Here is a 16216-nt window from a genome sequence, read left to right as displayed (position 1 = left end):
CTTTTCCTGAATGTCAAATAACATCAAAGCTTGTGAAAATTACATTCTGGCTTAGGATATGTAAGTTCAATACGCAGTAATGTTATGTTGTAATTACTGTATTTACAAAATTAGCACTAAACTATCATGTTATATTGAAAACATTGACTACAAAAATATGTTTGATAATCCAGAACGTTGGATAAGTGAGTGTTGGATAAGTGAGACTCTACTGTAGATAGATAGATAGATAGATAGATAGATAGATAGATAGATAGATAGATAGATAGATAGATAGAGATAATATAAAATCTCTTCAGGCAACAATTTGTTACTTTTCTTTTCTTCAGATATGATGAAATCAGCCAGACCATGGAAAATGGCTATCCGAAATATACAGCACAACATTTTAGAGGAGTCGGCCCCAAAATTGATGCTGCTTTACAGCATGATGGTAAGTAAAGAAATACAGTTGCTTTTTAATTTGAATATTATCCAGAAGAAAAGATGCAAATGCTTTCACTAGAGAATTGCATGTTGGCCATTCAGTATGACATAAAAATGTTCTTAGAAGTTGTCCATATTATTAATGTGCATATTTCTAATTAGAGGAGCCTAGGAGAACTTAAGGGACACAGTAATGCAGGAAGACAAATCTAGAGGAACTGTTCTAAAGTCTCTCCAAGAGTACAATGCAGTGCTCATTTGGAAGAAACAGGATAACTAATGAGTACATAAGTAGTTTTTGAATTTAACCCTCGGCCACCTCTGCATTCTTTGTGAGCTGATTCTCACAAAGAACTGAACTATAATTTGAAGTAAAATTGAATTGGTGGCCGTATGAGACAAGTCAAGAGTGAGATATGGGTTTTGACTTATTTTGCTGATGCATGCCTGATTGATAGTTCCTAGCAAAATATTTTCAGAGGGGGCTTTCCTGTCTCTGAAGTTAAGAGAGTATGATTTGCTCGAAATTTATACGCCCAAGCAAGAATTTGAACCCTGGTCTCCAGAATTGTACAGCCATTACACCATGCTGGCTTCTTATGTCTGGAGAGGGCTTCTACTGCCTTCTTTTGATTTTTAGAGCTTGTGACTTGCAGAAGTTTACTCAAGAGGTTTCCATTGTGATGTGAGGAGCTGAACATTGGTATTCCAGATTGCTAGTTGAAAACCCAACTGGCTGCCAACCCTTAATTTGAATTTAGACGACAGTTGTAGAAGGAGATCTTCCATTTTGTAAGCTGTTTTGACTAGATCAAAACTATTTTGCCATGATATTCTAAATTGCATAAAGGAACTAAATTGCTTTAATTTGGATGAGATAGATTTCTTAACTGGTAGCATTTGGCAATCAGACATTTTTACCCAGATGAAGAAAATTTGGCCACAATTGTACTCTTGTAAACCCCATCAATTTCAGATCACCTCACCTTTGGATCAATTCCTGGTTTTAGGTGAATCAAATCACTTTGAAGATTTCCATCACTAATACATACCAATTGGAATTTTAGGGGCCTCAGAATTATGGGATCCTCATAATCCCATAAATTGAAGTAAAGCTTTTATCTATTAGAGAGGGTGATATTTCAGAAGTAATACTCCAATTACAAAAAAAAAATCCAAGAAAAGATAACAATATGATCATGATGGTCCTTTGATTACCAGATGTAAATCTTAAAAAAAGTATTTCTAGACATCTTAGTTTAAAACGAATAGCTAATTGTATTTTAATTGTTTTGTTATATCATATAATAATGGTGTATTTGTTTTGGGAGCCACCCATACATTTTATGTTATGGGGCGTCTCTTTAAATAAAACATTAATACCAATCAAACTACTTTTTATTTACACTCATTTACTTCTTTGTTTTTAGGGTATATCTACTTCTTCCAGGGCACAGATGTGGTCCAATACAATCTTAACAGCCAAAGAGTTCAGTCTGTTCAAAGAAGTAATAGCTGGTTGAATTGTTAACTGTGCTGTCAATGTTATCGATTAATAACTGTTGGCTTCCATTCTGAATAGCACCACATTTTAATTCAGATATCCAAGGTGCTAGAAACTCTCTCCAAAACAGATTCAGCACCATGGATAACACCAAGTTTGGAATGGTTGTTGCTACCTGAGAATCAATCCCAATGCAAATACAGTTATTGAAAACTCAGCAATGACTTTATTTTGTTATCCCAACAAACTAGCTCCAGTGCATTTTCTTCTGCTTATATTTTGCAACAGTTTGATTCTGCCTCTTCAATAAAGTGTTTTTATTGGGACAGTTGTGTGTGTTTCTTTTGGCATTAACTCCTAAGAACACTTTGTGCAACAGTGTGGTTATCTGTTACAGTAAGGTCAATTGCTGACTACATGCAAACATTGCAATATTACATTTCATAAGCATTTCATAAGCACCTATGAAAAAGTGAAGTGAAGTTGATACTTTCATTATTCATAGTCAGGGTTGGTACATTTACACCCATTTCATATCATTATTTCCTTGTGCCACGCTGGATAATTGACTGGTGGGAAGCAAGAGATGACTGAACAGTGTCTGGCTATTTCCAGTCCTCCACATCTGTGGGTTAAAGTAATGAGGTGACTTTATGTAAACTTTCTTGAAGGGCGGGGATTTTCATTGTATGATAGAGGAAGAAATTCTCTGCAATGACAAAAAAAACATACCCACATTTTTCTAAAAGGTGATGAAAGAAACCAACAAAATGATTACTAAGAAAATTTAGAAATATCCAGAAATGTGCTTATACTATTGGGTTTGTTTCAGGAGATAATTAACAAAGATGCTGTAGGAATTTGCCAGTATAGTATTATGGCAGCAAGAATCACAACAGCAAAATCTTGGAAGAAGGGAAAAGAGCTACTTATTAAGGATTGGGGAAGAAAATTGGTCAAATATATTCAAATGGCAAGATTTCCAATGGCATAAGGGGAGGAAACAAAGAAGAATTTGCAAGAAAATGCAGACTGGCCTTTGGGTATTTAAAAAAGAAGACAAAAATAGATTTTGAAATAACCAAACAGAGGATTTATTAGTGTAATGATAAGGACAGTTTTTTTTAAGATATTACTTCCATATGGTGTGGTGTTGGAAATCATGGGTGGTGGTTCACGAGTGGGAATGGGGAGGTTGCGGGACAGGGGAAATAATACTTGCATTTTGATGGTTGAATCTCAAAGATTGTATATTGTTGTTTTTTTCCTCATATATCACACTAAAAATTCATACAAAAAGACCCATACCTAGACATAAATTGCATATAACACCTATGTTATATCAAATAAGGATGCTAACTACTTTTCTCAACTCTTCTGGAAACTTAGAAATAAAAAAGATGCATTGAGCAGTGCTGAAGTTTGTTTTCTGCTGATCTTGAGTCTAGGATATGGCGCAATAGATTCAAATTTACATTTGAGGGCACATACACACATGTGTTTGAAGTGTGATGCCATATTACCAAAAGTTGATTTCTTTACATGGAACCAAACCTAAATGAGATGAACCAGGAACCAATTTCACAAAGCAATGATCTTTAATAAACCCTTATTTTTACATTTTGTGACATTTATTGGCACAGTGCTGTAAGTCAAATTTTTATTTTGTTGTCATTTTGATACACAGAGTTGAAAGTGAGCTAGTGTAGAAAGTGAAGGATAGAGAAGAACCATCTTGAATCAGAACAAAGACCCATTTGTTCCCATATGAGCCAACTGTATGCCTTGCAGAAATCCCCAAAATAGGATATAAACTTCTCCCTTGTTGTCATGCTGGAAGGGGCAGACAACCATTGTGACTAATACTTTGTGATGGAGTTCCCCACAAATGTGTCAAATCCCATTTTAAGGGAACCTTTTGAACCATTGGCAACCACATCTGATGTTGCCATATCCTATACATTGATGATGTACTATATGAATAAGATTTTTCTTCAGTCTGTTCCAAATCTCCAGCCAGTGAAAATGAGGAAGGAATTATATATATGAATACATGACAATTCCATATTAAGTAAAGCTGCTTTCTGTCTGAACATTTCAGATTTTCTGAGAAAGAACATTCAGTTTTATCATTCAATGGCTAAAACCAGGCTGCTCCAAATATATGGAGATATGTGAGATATCTCCCCCAACAACTCAGACAGCACAGTCAAACTTTTCCACACACAGTCTAAAATCAGTGACAAAAAGAAAGGAAAGAAAGAAAAGAAAATAATAAGGCATAAAATGGGACCCTGTAGTCAGTATGATGGCAAAGCATCACAGTGGGAGTGAAAGGAACATAAATGACTGTAGAAAGACATTTGAGAATAATAGTTGTTTGTCCAAATTGACATCCTGGCTTTTGGGAACCCAGCTGAAACTTGGAGGAGTTATAATGTGATTGCCACGACTGTGTGTGGTGGAGAATTTTCTGCTCATGTTGAATAGAAGAATGGACATCTAATAACAATTGATCAAAAATGAAAAGGAAGTAGAGAAAGATGGGAGCTGATGGGATAGCTTTCTCTGATGACTTCAATAACTATGAATGTGTCGGCACTGTTAGGATTAATAAAGTTTGATTGAATTTATTTATTTGCCATGGCTCAATGCTATGAAATCCTGGGAGTTGTAGATGATGAGGCACCAGGACCCTTTGGCAGAACAGGATAAAGAACTTGGGAAACTACAATACCAATGATTTCATAGCACTGAATCATGGTAGTTAAAGTGGTGTCCAATTCTCCGGTGTAGATCCACTCAACGAAAAAGGAAAAGATAATCAAATATCAAGACCTACAAAATGTGTTTCAATGTCTCTGAAAAAGAAAGTAGCTGTGGTCTTAGTAGTGAAAGGTGTTCTGGAAATAATTTCAAATGGGCTGTCAAAACATCTAAGTCAGTGGTTCTCAACCTGTGTGTCCCCAGGTATTTTGACCTACAAACCCAAGAAAGTAAAGGTTTCCCCTGACGTTAAGTCTAGTCGTGTCTGGCTCTGGGGGTTGGTGCTCATCTCCATTTCTAAGCTGAAGAGCCAGTGTTGTCCATAAACACCTCCAAGCTCATGTAGCCAGCATGACTGCATGGAGCGTCATTACCTTCCCATTGGAGCAGTACCTATTGATCTACTCACATTTGCATGTTTTCGAACTGCTAGATTAACGGAAGCTGGGGCTAACAGTGAGTGCTCCCCCTGCTCCCCAGATTCGAACTACCTTTTGGTCAGGAAGTTCAGCAGCTCACAGGTTTGACCCACTGCACCACTTGGGGCTCCATTTCTATCTCAGCATTCAGAACTACACACAAGAGCCTGCATTGATTCTACATTGTAGAGGCAGTCTACAACTGCCTCCAATCTTTGGTGCAGACACCTGCAAAAATGTGCTTGTTACGTGATTTCGCCTTGTAATGGTGACCCTACTGGATTTATTCAGAGACTGTTTGCTGTTTGTCCAAAATCACACAATGAATTTCCGCAGCTAATTTGCATGATATCACAGCTCTAGTCCAACACTCAAACTAATATGCCATGTTGGCACAAGGGTGGCATAATAAGGTTGGTCAACCAAAACATTTGCAAAAATGAGTATCATTTCAGCTGAGCTGAGCTCTATTAGTGTGTCCCATATGTCAAGTGCAAACTTGAGTCCTTGTGCATGGCAACAAAGTGAAGGGAAGAGATTTGATTACTGCAGCATGTTGGGACATTGTGTAAAACTTCTTCCTTTTTTAAGTGGTTGTGAAAAGGAACATTCTATGTCTGTTACTCAATGATGAGCCTATCTCCTCTTGCTAATCAGAGGATATTGTACCCTGTGAGTCAGAGTTGAGGGAAGCCACCAGCAGCTATATAAGCAGAGGGTGAACAGAACACAAGTATCCCAGAGCAGAAGAAATAATAAACGTTGAGACAGGCAGAATGAAGCACCTTCCAGTTCTGCTCTTCAGCTTTGTAGTATCCACATATGCTGCACCAGTGGATCTAGACAGACAGGATGCCGACATGAATATTGTTAAGGTAAGAAACTCACCCTGAATTACTGAAACATTTATTAAATGAAAATGCACTTTTTGTTTCTTTCTCTCCCTTTGCCACATAAAATGTTATTTTCAGTGCCAACACTATGACTCCCAAGAAGTATATTTTAGTTCTTCTTTATCCTTAATTTATTCATTATTGCATGTCCTAATTGGAGTAGGTTTATTAAATAAATTTGATTTAGGTAAACGTTGACAATTCAATAGCCAAGACATTGGGTTGATTATAGGTAGGATTTGAAATTAAAGCTTTTTAGTTGAATCCCACATTTCTTCAAAATATATGCACATTATTGGACATTATCCCCTACACCCTCCCATTAAAAGTTCTAGACACTTATTTGCATATCGCTTTGGAAATATTTCTCCAGTTTTATGGATTTAATACCTTTTAGCATCAAAAAGATTTTAAAAATTTGGTTTTGGCATTTATGTTTGATATTATTATATGATGCATAAAAGAATGAGACTTCAGGGAACATAAAAAGGTATTATAGTTGACCCTTCATATCCACAAATTCTTTATCTATGGATTACACAATCCATGGCAGAGAAAAAAACCTTTTAAAACTTGTGTTTATTTTTTGAAGATATGTTTTTATGCTGTTTATTTAGCTAAAAATGTTTTACTTTTTAAATGATAATTTTTGGGAGCCACCCTTGATCCTACTCTGAGTGAAAGAAAAACACACCAACAATAGGATCCTAGATATATTGAATACTTAAGCTTGTTTTGTTAATGCAACCTTAAGTATAGAGTGCTCTTTTTATAATGTATGTTCCCCTCTTTCAGAAATATTTAAATAATTATTACACCACTGAAAATGAGGCCATCGCACCATTCTATTATGATGACAATGTCACTTTGACTGAAAAGCTCAAGAAAATGCAGCAATTTTTCCGGCTGAACGTGACTGGGAAACCTGACACTGAAACCTTGGCAGTGATGAAGAAAGCCAGGTGTGGAGTACCAGACTTTGGAGGCTTTCTCCTCACGGATGGGAATCCCAAGTGGAAAAAGAACAATATCACGTATAGGTAAAGGTGGATTTTTTCATGAAGTCGAAACTTAAATTGAAGTAGGAAAAATAGTTTTAATTTTCAGTGTATGTCAGTGGGCCAACTGTTAGTCCCAATGAGAATAGATACATTTGCCATCAAATGTGTGTGGGATCATGAAGGAGTTATCCAAGGTCCTGAATTAATTTAGTAGGTCTTTTTTAAATAGTACAGTAAGTTCCTCATATCCTTGGAGCATATTTTCCCATTTCACTACAATTATCTGAAACCATGAAACATCATCAAATTATTCGACTTCCAGCTCCAGCATAGAGTCACACTGGAGGGCCTATAATCTCTACAGAAGTATCCTTTCTAGGAATTTGCTAGGTCCTCCAAAGTGACTCTGTGGTGACTTTCTGTGAAATGACCTGCTGGAAGAGATTCAACAGCTAAATCAGCTGCCAGAATTCAAGATACCACTGAAGACCTATCTCTTCTGGCAGGCTTACACAGATGAGGCTGACTCCCATCCACCCTAGAAACATGTATTGTATCATCGGCTGTGTTCATGATGGAATCATTTGCAAATGTGGCACTCAAAAAGGCATTCCTTCCCTTCACAAGGCGGCTGTGGCATCCAGTGTCACTCCAGTGGTTGGCCCCACCATTTCAGGGAAAGATAATTCTAAGCAAAGACTGTCTCTGGTGACATGGAAGCACAGATATATTTCCCTCTCTGTGATTTCATTGCCTTCCTTTCTAGAAGGAAGAGGGATCGATGTCATGCCTGTTCCATTCTCCTCCTCTTTCTAGGCAGTATCTTGAGCTCACCATAGTTTCATTCATATTTTCTATTACAGGATTGTGAATTTCACACCAGATATGCATCCGTCTGATGTGGACAAAGCAATAGAAAAAGCCTTTGAAGTTTGGAGCAAAGCATCACCCCTGACCTTCAAAAGACTTTATGATGGCATAGCTGATATAATGATGTCTTTCCAAATAGGAGGTAAATCTCTGGAAATAATCAAAATATCGAATACTGAAGATATTGAGAAAGATATTCTGAAGTGGGTTTCTCAACTATTAAGAACCCCTAATAACAGGAAATCTAGATGGGCTATAGATTTTTTAGTTCAGGACTCATTTGGCCCTATAAATGCATGTGGGTCTTTTGGACAGAAAATAGCATTCTCTCCACAATATGTAGTGTTTTCTGGACAAAAAAACCCCTACATTTTTGTTATATTCTGCAAAGAAAAGTCATCTTGTTTCCGCCCCCGTCTCAAACATGGTTGGTGGGGATGAGGGAGAGGGCCTTCTCGGCGGTGGCTCCCTGGCTCCGGAACTCCCTCCCGAGAGAAATTAGACTAGCCCCCCACCTGGGCCACATTTCATAAAGATCTGAAAACCTAGCTGTTTAAATGTGCATTTGACTAAATTGGCATAAATTGACGACTGTTCCTTACCTTCACCTAGACCTAGCTACAGCACTTCTTCTGGTCCATTCAGTAGAGGTTTATAAGATATTGTACACAGACCCATTTGCCTTGCCCCCAGTGGAATATGTTCACTGTGCCTGACTATGATCTATTGGTTCTGAGTATGTTTTAATATATTATATATTTTATGATTTTATGTCTATATGTTTTAAATGTATTTATGTGATTGCATTTTATTGTGTATTGCTGAGCTTGATCCCTATGTGAGCCCCTTTGAGTCTCTTCAGGGAGATGGGGTGGGATATAAAGATTATTATTATTATTATTATTATTATTATTATTATTATTATTATTATTTATTAGTCAAAATTGCAATTGTTACGCAGAATGAGTGCCAACCAGTTTTGAAAATTTGTGTAGTTTTGGTGATTTTTCTCACAGCAAGAACAAATGTGTGCTTGTTTGCAAGAATAAAAATTATAGAGATTGATGACCCATACAGCTCAAGGGTAAAGGTATCCACTGTCTTTTTCTAAGCAAAGGTTTAAAACATGATTGAAACTATTCATTCTTCTGTATTTAGACCACAGAGACAATTCCCCTTTTGATGGACCTAATGGGGTGCTGGCACATGCCTTTCAGCCAGGAGACAATATTGGTGGAGATGTCCATTTTGACGAAGATGAATTTTGGACCACCGGAAATTCACGAGGTATTCTTGGCCACTTCTTAAACAAAAAACAGGCAGAATTGGAGTCCTATGTTTGGCCATTTCTAGGTCCTTCTAATTCTGTACTTGTGGGCTACTGATGAGTGTGAAGTGAAAATTGGCCCTAATTTGTAGTATAGTACAGCATTAGGCCCCTTTCACATGACATAATTGCAGTGTTGTGATTCCACTTAAACTATAATCACTGATTCCTATAGAAAACTGGGGTTTGAAGTTTATAGTGCATACTGCGCATACATTTAGAAGTCTCTAACATAGATGTCAAGGGCTTCACTAAACTACAGACCCTCAGATTCCACAGGATGTGATTATTGCTTTTGTGTTCCAAATTGAAATCTGAATACTGTTTCTATGTTTTCTCAGGCTACAGCCTATTTCTTGTTGCTGCCCATGAGCTTGGGCATTCTCTTGGTCTGTCTCATTCCAATGATCCTGGTGCATTGATGTACCCCACCTACTCTTACACAGCGCCTAATTTATTTCGGCTTCCTCAGGATGATATCAATGGCATCCAAGCCATCTATGGTAAGTCTAATGGGGAGGGGGGACACATGAAGCATCAGTCTGAAAGAAGGAATACTCTTTCCCCTCTTTTACTCTTTTCCACATCTAACAAAATATGCCAACTTTTGGAAACCTTGAGCTTCCATACATGATTGCTTTACAATGCCCAAGTGATGTATGGTTTTGTCCACATCTTCTGTTATGAATAACTTTTCAATAACTTTAAAGCATAGGTTCTTTTTATTGCAATTTCAGTGTGAGAAGTATATCAGAACTTTTACAGAACAACATTTAGACATTCAGACACAGATTCTATGCAACTACATTGGATTTACAAACAACCTATAGTTACACATTGGCTAACAAACAAGCAAAGGTGGGTTACATTTTTACTCAGCATTCACACACATGTACATACATTCATCCTCATCCATACAAATATTGCCATATCTTTTTCTCCCTCCTTGGAGAAGCACCTGCTTAGGTCAGGCCCTGCTTTCCCTGCAGCCTGCCATTACACAGTTCCAAAATGTCAAATGCCAACACTTCAAAACTCCAAAAGAACAATGCCAAGGATCAGACCCCCGTTTTTCCTACAGAAGAACTGACTCCCTGTAACACATATCACTACTCCAAAATGCATTCCCTCCTCTTCCCTTGAGAAAGAGAGCCCAAAGTGACCAGACTGCTTCCCTGCAAATCTGACACTCCCATACACCATCTCCACTGAGCATGAAGGGTGAGCTAGACTCCTCTGGTCTGCCACAATTTCTGGATTGTCATAAGGTCACTTATATAGCAATATTTTGCTGATGTTGTCCCAAAGTTGTAAATGAATGATAGATGTCTTCCATCCTGGAATATCCCAGCTCCATCTCAGTTTCCTGGCCAGATGTTGATTCTTCTTGATTGGTGTTAGTCTTGTATTGACCTCCTTCTTAACAGTTGTAAACATTTCCGTAACTTGATGTAAACATTTCTCTTATCAGTCACAGTTCTTATCATAGTTTACCAGGCAGGTCAACCATTTCAGTTCTCATCAGTAGGTTTTAAATACAATTCAGCAAGCAGGTAGTTTGTCGTTGCAGACCTTAATATTGTGTCTTCAAAATTTAGCTCTCATTCATTCATTCCTTCCTTCCATACAGTTCATTTAAACCATATATTCATATTTCATCTTGTGACACTTCTTCTTCTTTTTAGGTAAAGCAAATAACCAAGTCCAGCCAACAGGACCTACAACACCAACAGCTTGTGATCCCAGGACCACTTTCGATGCTGTTGCCACTTTACGTGGAGAAATGATGTTCTTTAAGGGCAGGTAAATTTTTCACTAAAAACAATAAAAAAATCAATGGGACTTGAATTGCAAGATGGTTTCAAATGGGGATGTCATCTAATTTTAGCTTGACACTCAATGGGGTCACAGTCAGTTGGTTTGCAGGCTGCAATTAAGTGGTTTTGTGCTATGGCTTTCCTTACAGAGGATAGCCATAGCTTTCTTATTGTTTTTCCATATTGAAACATGGGTAGGAATGCTCAGAATGTTCAGGAATGTTCAGAGGCCTATTAACAGCCTCAAAGGAGAATGGGCAGCTGCATCACACTCCTACAGCTAGCATTTTGTAAATTAATTTGGAAATCCTGATCATTAGGGAGTTCTTCTGGAAAGGTGACTTTGGAGTGAAGGGAAAAAACAGCAATTTTCATTGTTTTTAATATGATGTTTAAGTTTCCAAATGAGATAGTGTTTTTCCTTAAATAACCACCTCACCACCACTATCAATGTCCTCAGTGGCTGTGGATTAGGAGAACTGTACTTCATCTCCTCTGAAAGGTACAAGATTGACGAAGATTGATCTCTAATCACTGTCAACAGTTCTTCAGGATCTGAGGAAATGTGTTTCCAAGATCTACCTGAAGATGCCAGAAACAGATTGACATTATCAATGAATATGATGTCCTTTCTGTACCTTTCTGATGAAAAAGTGGACTTCTGTCATTAAATCAATCTTTTCTCTTGAAATTGCATGCTATTTCCCTTGCCTAATATTTTTTTAATTTCTAAACCTTCTGACATGCACCTTAAATTTTAAAATTAGGCATTTCTGGAGAAAACACCCTCAGCTGGACGTGGAACTCTTTTTCATTGCCCTCTTCTGGCCAAGTTTGCCAACTCGTATTGATGCTGCCTATGAAAATTATGAAAAAGACCAGCTGGTTCTTTTTAGAGGTGAGTGAAATTCCTCATTTCCATTTCTTCATACAATCCTTGGGTGTACTTCAAGCAAAAGAACAGGCAATGAGCAATTTGGCCAGTGGTTCAAAAAGTGGCCTCTCTATGAAATGAATAACTTTGCAAGACACATGCCATTGAAAACACTGTAACAAAAATTATGTCAAAAGAGTTTAAATCAATGTTTGTTTTCATTTACTTTCTCCACAGGAAACCAATACTGGGTTCTAAATGGATATGACATCCAAGCTGGATACCCCAAAAGAATCTACAGTCTGGGCTTCCCCAAAACTATGAAGAGAATTGATGCTGCATTCAGTGATCCAGAATCAGGAAAAACCTATTTCTTTGCTGGTAAACAATATTGGAGGTATGGCAGAATGTTCTGCAGTTTAGTCCATAATTTCCTTTAGTTACTTTACCTTCAGGAGAATACAACTGACTTTTTGTCATATATTTGAGATTTCTTAAAATATTATAGCTATTTCTTTGGACATCATTGGGAGAAAATTATATAGATTAATTAAATAGATAGACAAACAGATACTTGCCATGTGATGGGAACCAGAGAGCGGGCTTAGTAGCTGCCCCTTGACTCTGGAATTCCCTGCCCAGGGAAGCCAGAATGGCCCTCTTCTGTCCTTCAGACAGCAGGTTAAAACCTTTTTTATTTAGACAGACTTTTAAAGAATAAGATTTTTAAGATTGTTAGGGCTGCTGTGATTTTATATGCTTTTAATGATGTTTAATACTGTTATAATACTTGTATATGGAGAGAGAAAGTGAGATATAAACAACAACAACAACAACAACAACAACAACAACAACAACAACAACAACAAGTGTCCCAAGTATTTGGCCATCCAGAGCTTTTTCCCTTTTATTGCGGTCTTCTTCTATCACCATTCCAGAGTCTGAAAATGAGTGTTTTAGAAGTAATTTGCTTCTTTGAACATTCCCAAGCTAGTTGTCATTAGCTAACAATTGCAGCACAATTTTAAAGTAACTATTTACTTTTCCCTTTATCAAAAATAACTATAATTATTTTCATTACATGTTTTTGTACATCTTTTAAAACACAGAATATCATAAATATATGAAATTCAGGAAAGCTTAAAGCTATGCTATTGTTCCATTATTATAAAAAGACTGTCAATTTGATTGCTTGAAAGAAGCAAACAAAATGGAATTCTACATTAAATAAAGTGAATATTTAAAACCATAGTTATAGTTAATTTGCAACTACAGTATGACCCCTATATCTGTGGGGAATATGTTCCAAGAGTCTTCCACAGATACCCAAAGCTTTTCAAACCTTGTAAAAATTATGTTCTGGTTTAGGATTAGGACATTTGCAACTAGTCTTCACCTCCTTGCACTACAACACTCTGTCTATAATCCGTTCATGGTGGATGAGGACTGTAATTAAAAAAAAATAGATTTTCCAGGATCTGAATAAAATTAACCTACATCGAAATATCTGTCTGTCTATCTCTATCTATCATCTATCTATCTATCTATCTATCTATCTATCTATCTATCTATCTATCTATCTATCATCAGGCAACAATTTGTTTCTTTTTCTTCAGATATGATGAAATCAGACAAACCATGGAAAATGGCTATCCAAAATACACAGCACAACATTTTAGAGGAGTCGGCCCCAAAATTGATGCTGCCTTACAGCATGATGGTAAGTAAAGAAATACAGTTGGTTTTCTAATTAGAATATAATTAGTAAAGTTATCCAGGAAAACAAAGAAGCAAATATTTTCACCAGAGAATTGCATATTGGGCATTCAGTATGGGCCCGGGCTGTGGCGCAGGCTGCAACCAGCTGCAATGAATCACTCTGACCAGGAGGTCATGAGTTCGAGGCCCGCTCGGAGCCTATGTTTGTCTTGTCTTTGTTCTATGTTAAAAGGCATTGAATGTTTGCCTATATGTGTAATGTGATCCGCCCTGAGTCCCCTTCGGGGTGAGAAGGGCGGAATATAAATGCTGTAAATAAATAAATAAATAAATAAATGTCATAAAGGAATGTTCTAAGAAATTGTCCATATTATTAATATGCATATTTCTAAGTAGAGAAGCCTAGGAGAGCTTAAGGGACACGGTAATGCAGGAGGACCAATCTAGAGGAACTGTTCTAAAGTCTCTCCAAGGGTACAATGCAGTGCCCATTAGAAGAAACAGGGTAACTAATGAGTACATAAGTAGTTTTAAAATTTATCTGCCCACCTCTACACTCTTTGTGAGCTGACTTTCATAAAAAACTGAACTATAATTGGAAGTGAAATTGGATTGGTGACTATATGAGTGGGATACGGGTATTTACTTCTTTTGCTGTTGCATGCCTGATTTATAGTTAACATCACAGATTTTCTCGGTCAGATGTTTTCAGAGTTGTTGTTGTTGTCAATTGTACAGCCACTACACCATGCTGGCTTCCTATCTCTGGAGAGGGCTTCTACTGCCTTCTTTTGATTTTAAGAGCCGGTGACTTGCAGAAGATCACTCAGAAGCTGAACATTGGTACTCCAGAGTCCTAGTTGAAAACCCAACTAGCTGCCAACTCTTGTCTTAATTTGAATTTAGATGACAGTTGTGGAAGGAGCTCTTCCATTTTGTAAGCTGTTTTTGCTAGATCAAAATTATTTCACCATGATACTATAAATTGCATAGAAGAATCTTGGCATTAATTTGGATGAAACAGATTTCTTAAGTGATAGCATTTGGCAACCAGACATCCTTACTCAGATGAAGAAAAAGTAGCCCCGGTGGCGAAGGAGCCCCAGTGGCGAAGTGGTTAAAGCACTGAGCTGGAGACCAAAAGGTCCCAGGTTCAAACCCTGGGAGCAGCGTGAGCAGCCGCTGTTAGCTCCAGCTCCTGCCAACCTAGCAGTTCGAAAACATGCCAATGTGAGTAGATCAATAGATACTGCTCTGGCGGAAAGGTAATGGCACTCCATGCAGTCATGGCAGCCACATGACCTTGGAGGTGTCTACAGACAACGCTGGCTCTTCAGCTTAGAAATGGAGATGAGCACCAACCCCCAGAGTCAGACATGACTGGTCAGGGGAAACCTTTACCTTTACCTAACCCCCATAAATATCTGATCACCTCCCACTTAGACCTTTGTAGTAGTTATTTCATGGGGCTGCCTTTTAGCAGAGTTTGAAAAAGTGTTCTTGATCTAGGTCTGGGATGCAAAAAAAAAATGTCCATACTTCCCCTTCGCACTGTTTAAGGGCCTCAGAATTATAAGATGCTCTCATAATCCCATAAATTGTAGTAAAACGTATATCTATTAGAGAGGGGGTTATTTCAGAAGTGATACTCCAATTACAAAATAGCATTCCAAGAAAAGATACCCTAATAGGATCATGATGGTCTTTTGATTACCCGATGTAAGTCGAAAAAAAGTATTCTAGACATGTTAGTTTAAAACTAATGGCTAATTGTATTTTAATTCTTTTTTATATATCATATTTTAATTGTGTATTTGGGGTGGCTCTTTAAATAAGATCTCAATGCCAATCATACTATTTTTATTTACACTAATTTGCTTCTTTCTTTTTAGGTTATATCTACTTCTTCCAGGGGACAAACGTGATCCAATACAACCTTAACAGCCAAAGTGTTCAGTCTGTTCAAAGAAGTAATCGCTGGCTGAATTGTTAAGCATGCTATCAATGCTATCCATTAATAACTGTTGGCTTCCATTCTGAATAGCACCAAATTTTAATTCAGATATCTAAGGTGCTAGAAATTCTCTCCAAAACAGGTTCAGCACCATGGATAACACCAAGTTTGGAATTAACCCTGTAGAAAATTAATCCTTTTCTGACATTGGAGCCATTAGCTACTCTTGTTGCTACCTGGAATCTATCCCAATGCAAAAACAACAGTTATTGACAATTCAGCAATGACTTTATTTTGTTATCCCAACAAACTAGCCCCAGTGCACTTTATTCTGCTTATATTTTTGCAACATATTTTATTCTGCCTCTTCAATAAAGTGTTTTTGTGGGACAGCTGTGTACGTTTCTTTTGTACAACAGACAGTGTGGTTGTCTGTTGCAACAAGATCATTGGCTGACTACATACAAACATTGCAATATTACATTTCATAAGCATTTCATAAGCACCTATGAAAAAGTGAAGTTGATACTTGCATCATTCGTAGTCAGGATTGGTACATTTACATCCATCTCTCTTATTTCTTATCGTTATTTGCTTGTGCCACACTGAATAACTGTAAAGAGACATAGCAAATATTTTATTTTAT

At 37.3% G+C, this 16216-nt stretch overlaps 2 protein-coding genes across 2 annotated transcripts in view; both read left to right on the top strand.

The window, feature by feature from the left end:
• LOC100552651 (uncharacterized) overlaps nt 1–3599 on the top strand; it is a 76903-nt gene extending 73304 nt beyond the window's left edge. The window contains exons 28-29 of the mRNA XM_062974343.1: nt 330–433; nt 1857–3599. Coding sequence (XP_062830413.1) covers nt 330–433; nt 1857–1957 — 205 coding nt within the window. The 3' untranslated portion in view covers nt 1958–3599. The remainder of the gene's footprint in view (nt 1–329; nt 434–1856) is intronic.
• A 2237-nt stretch (nt 3600–5836) lies between these two features.
• LOC100553051 (neutrophil collagenase) lies at nt 5837–15960 on the top strand. Its single transcript, XM_062974572.1, has 10 exons — nt 5837–5990; nt 6804–7048; nt 7873–8021; nt 9038–9166; nt 9548–9709; nt 10892–11009; nt 11791–11921; nt 12135–12294; nt 13514–13617; nt 15509–15960. Exons 1-10 carry the CDS (start codon nt 5892–5894, stop codon nt 15607–15609), a joined length of 1398 nt encoding a protein of 465 aa, XP_062830642.1. The 5' UTR covers nt 5837–5891; the 3' UTR covers nt 15610–15960.
• Nucleotides 15961–16216: the final 256 nt, after the last annotated feature.

Source organism: Anolis carolinensis, chromosome 3, assembly GCF_035594765.1.
Source record: "Anolis carolinensis isolate JA03-04 chromosome 3, rAnoCar3.1.pri, whole genome shotgun sequence".
NCBI lineage: Eukaryota > Metazoa > Chordata > Lepidosauria > Squamata > Dactyloidae > Anolis > Anolis carolinensis.
This window is presented reverse-complemented; position numbering and strand designations above follow the sequence as displayed.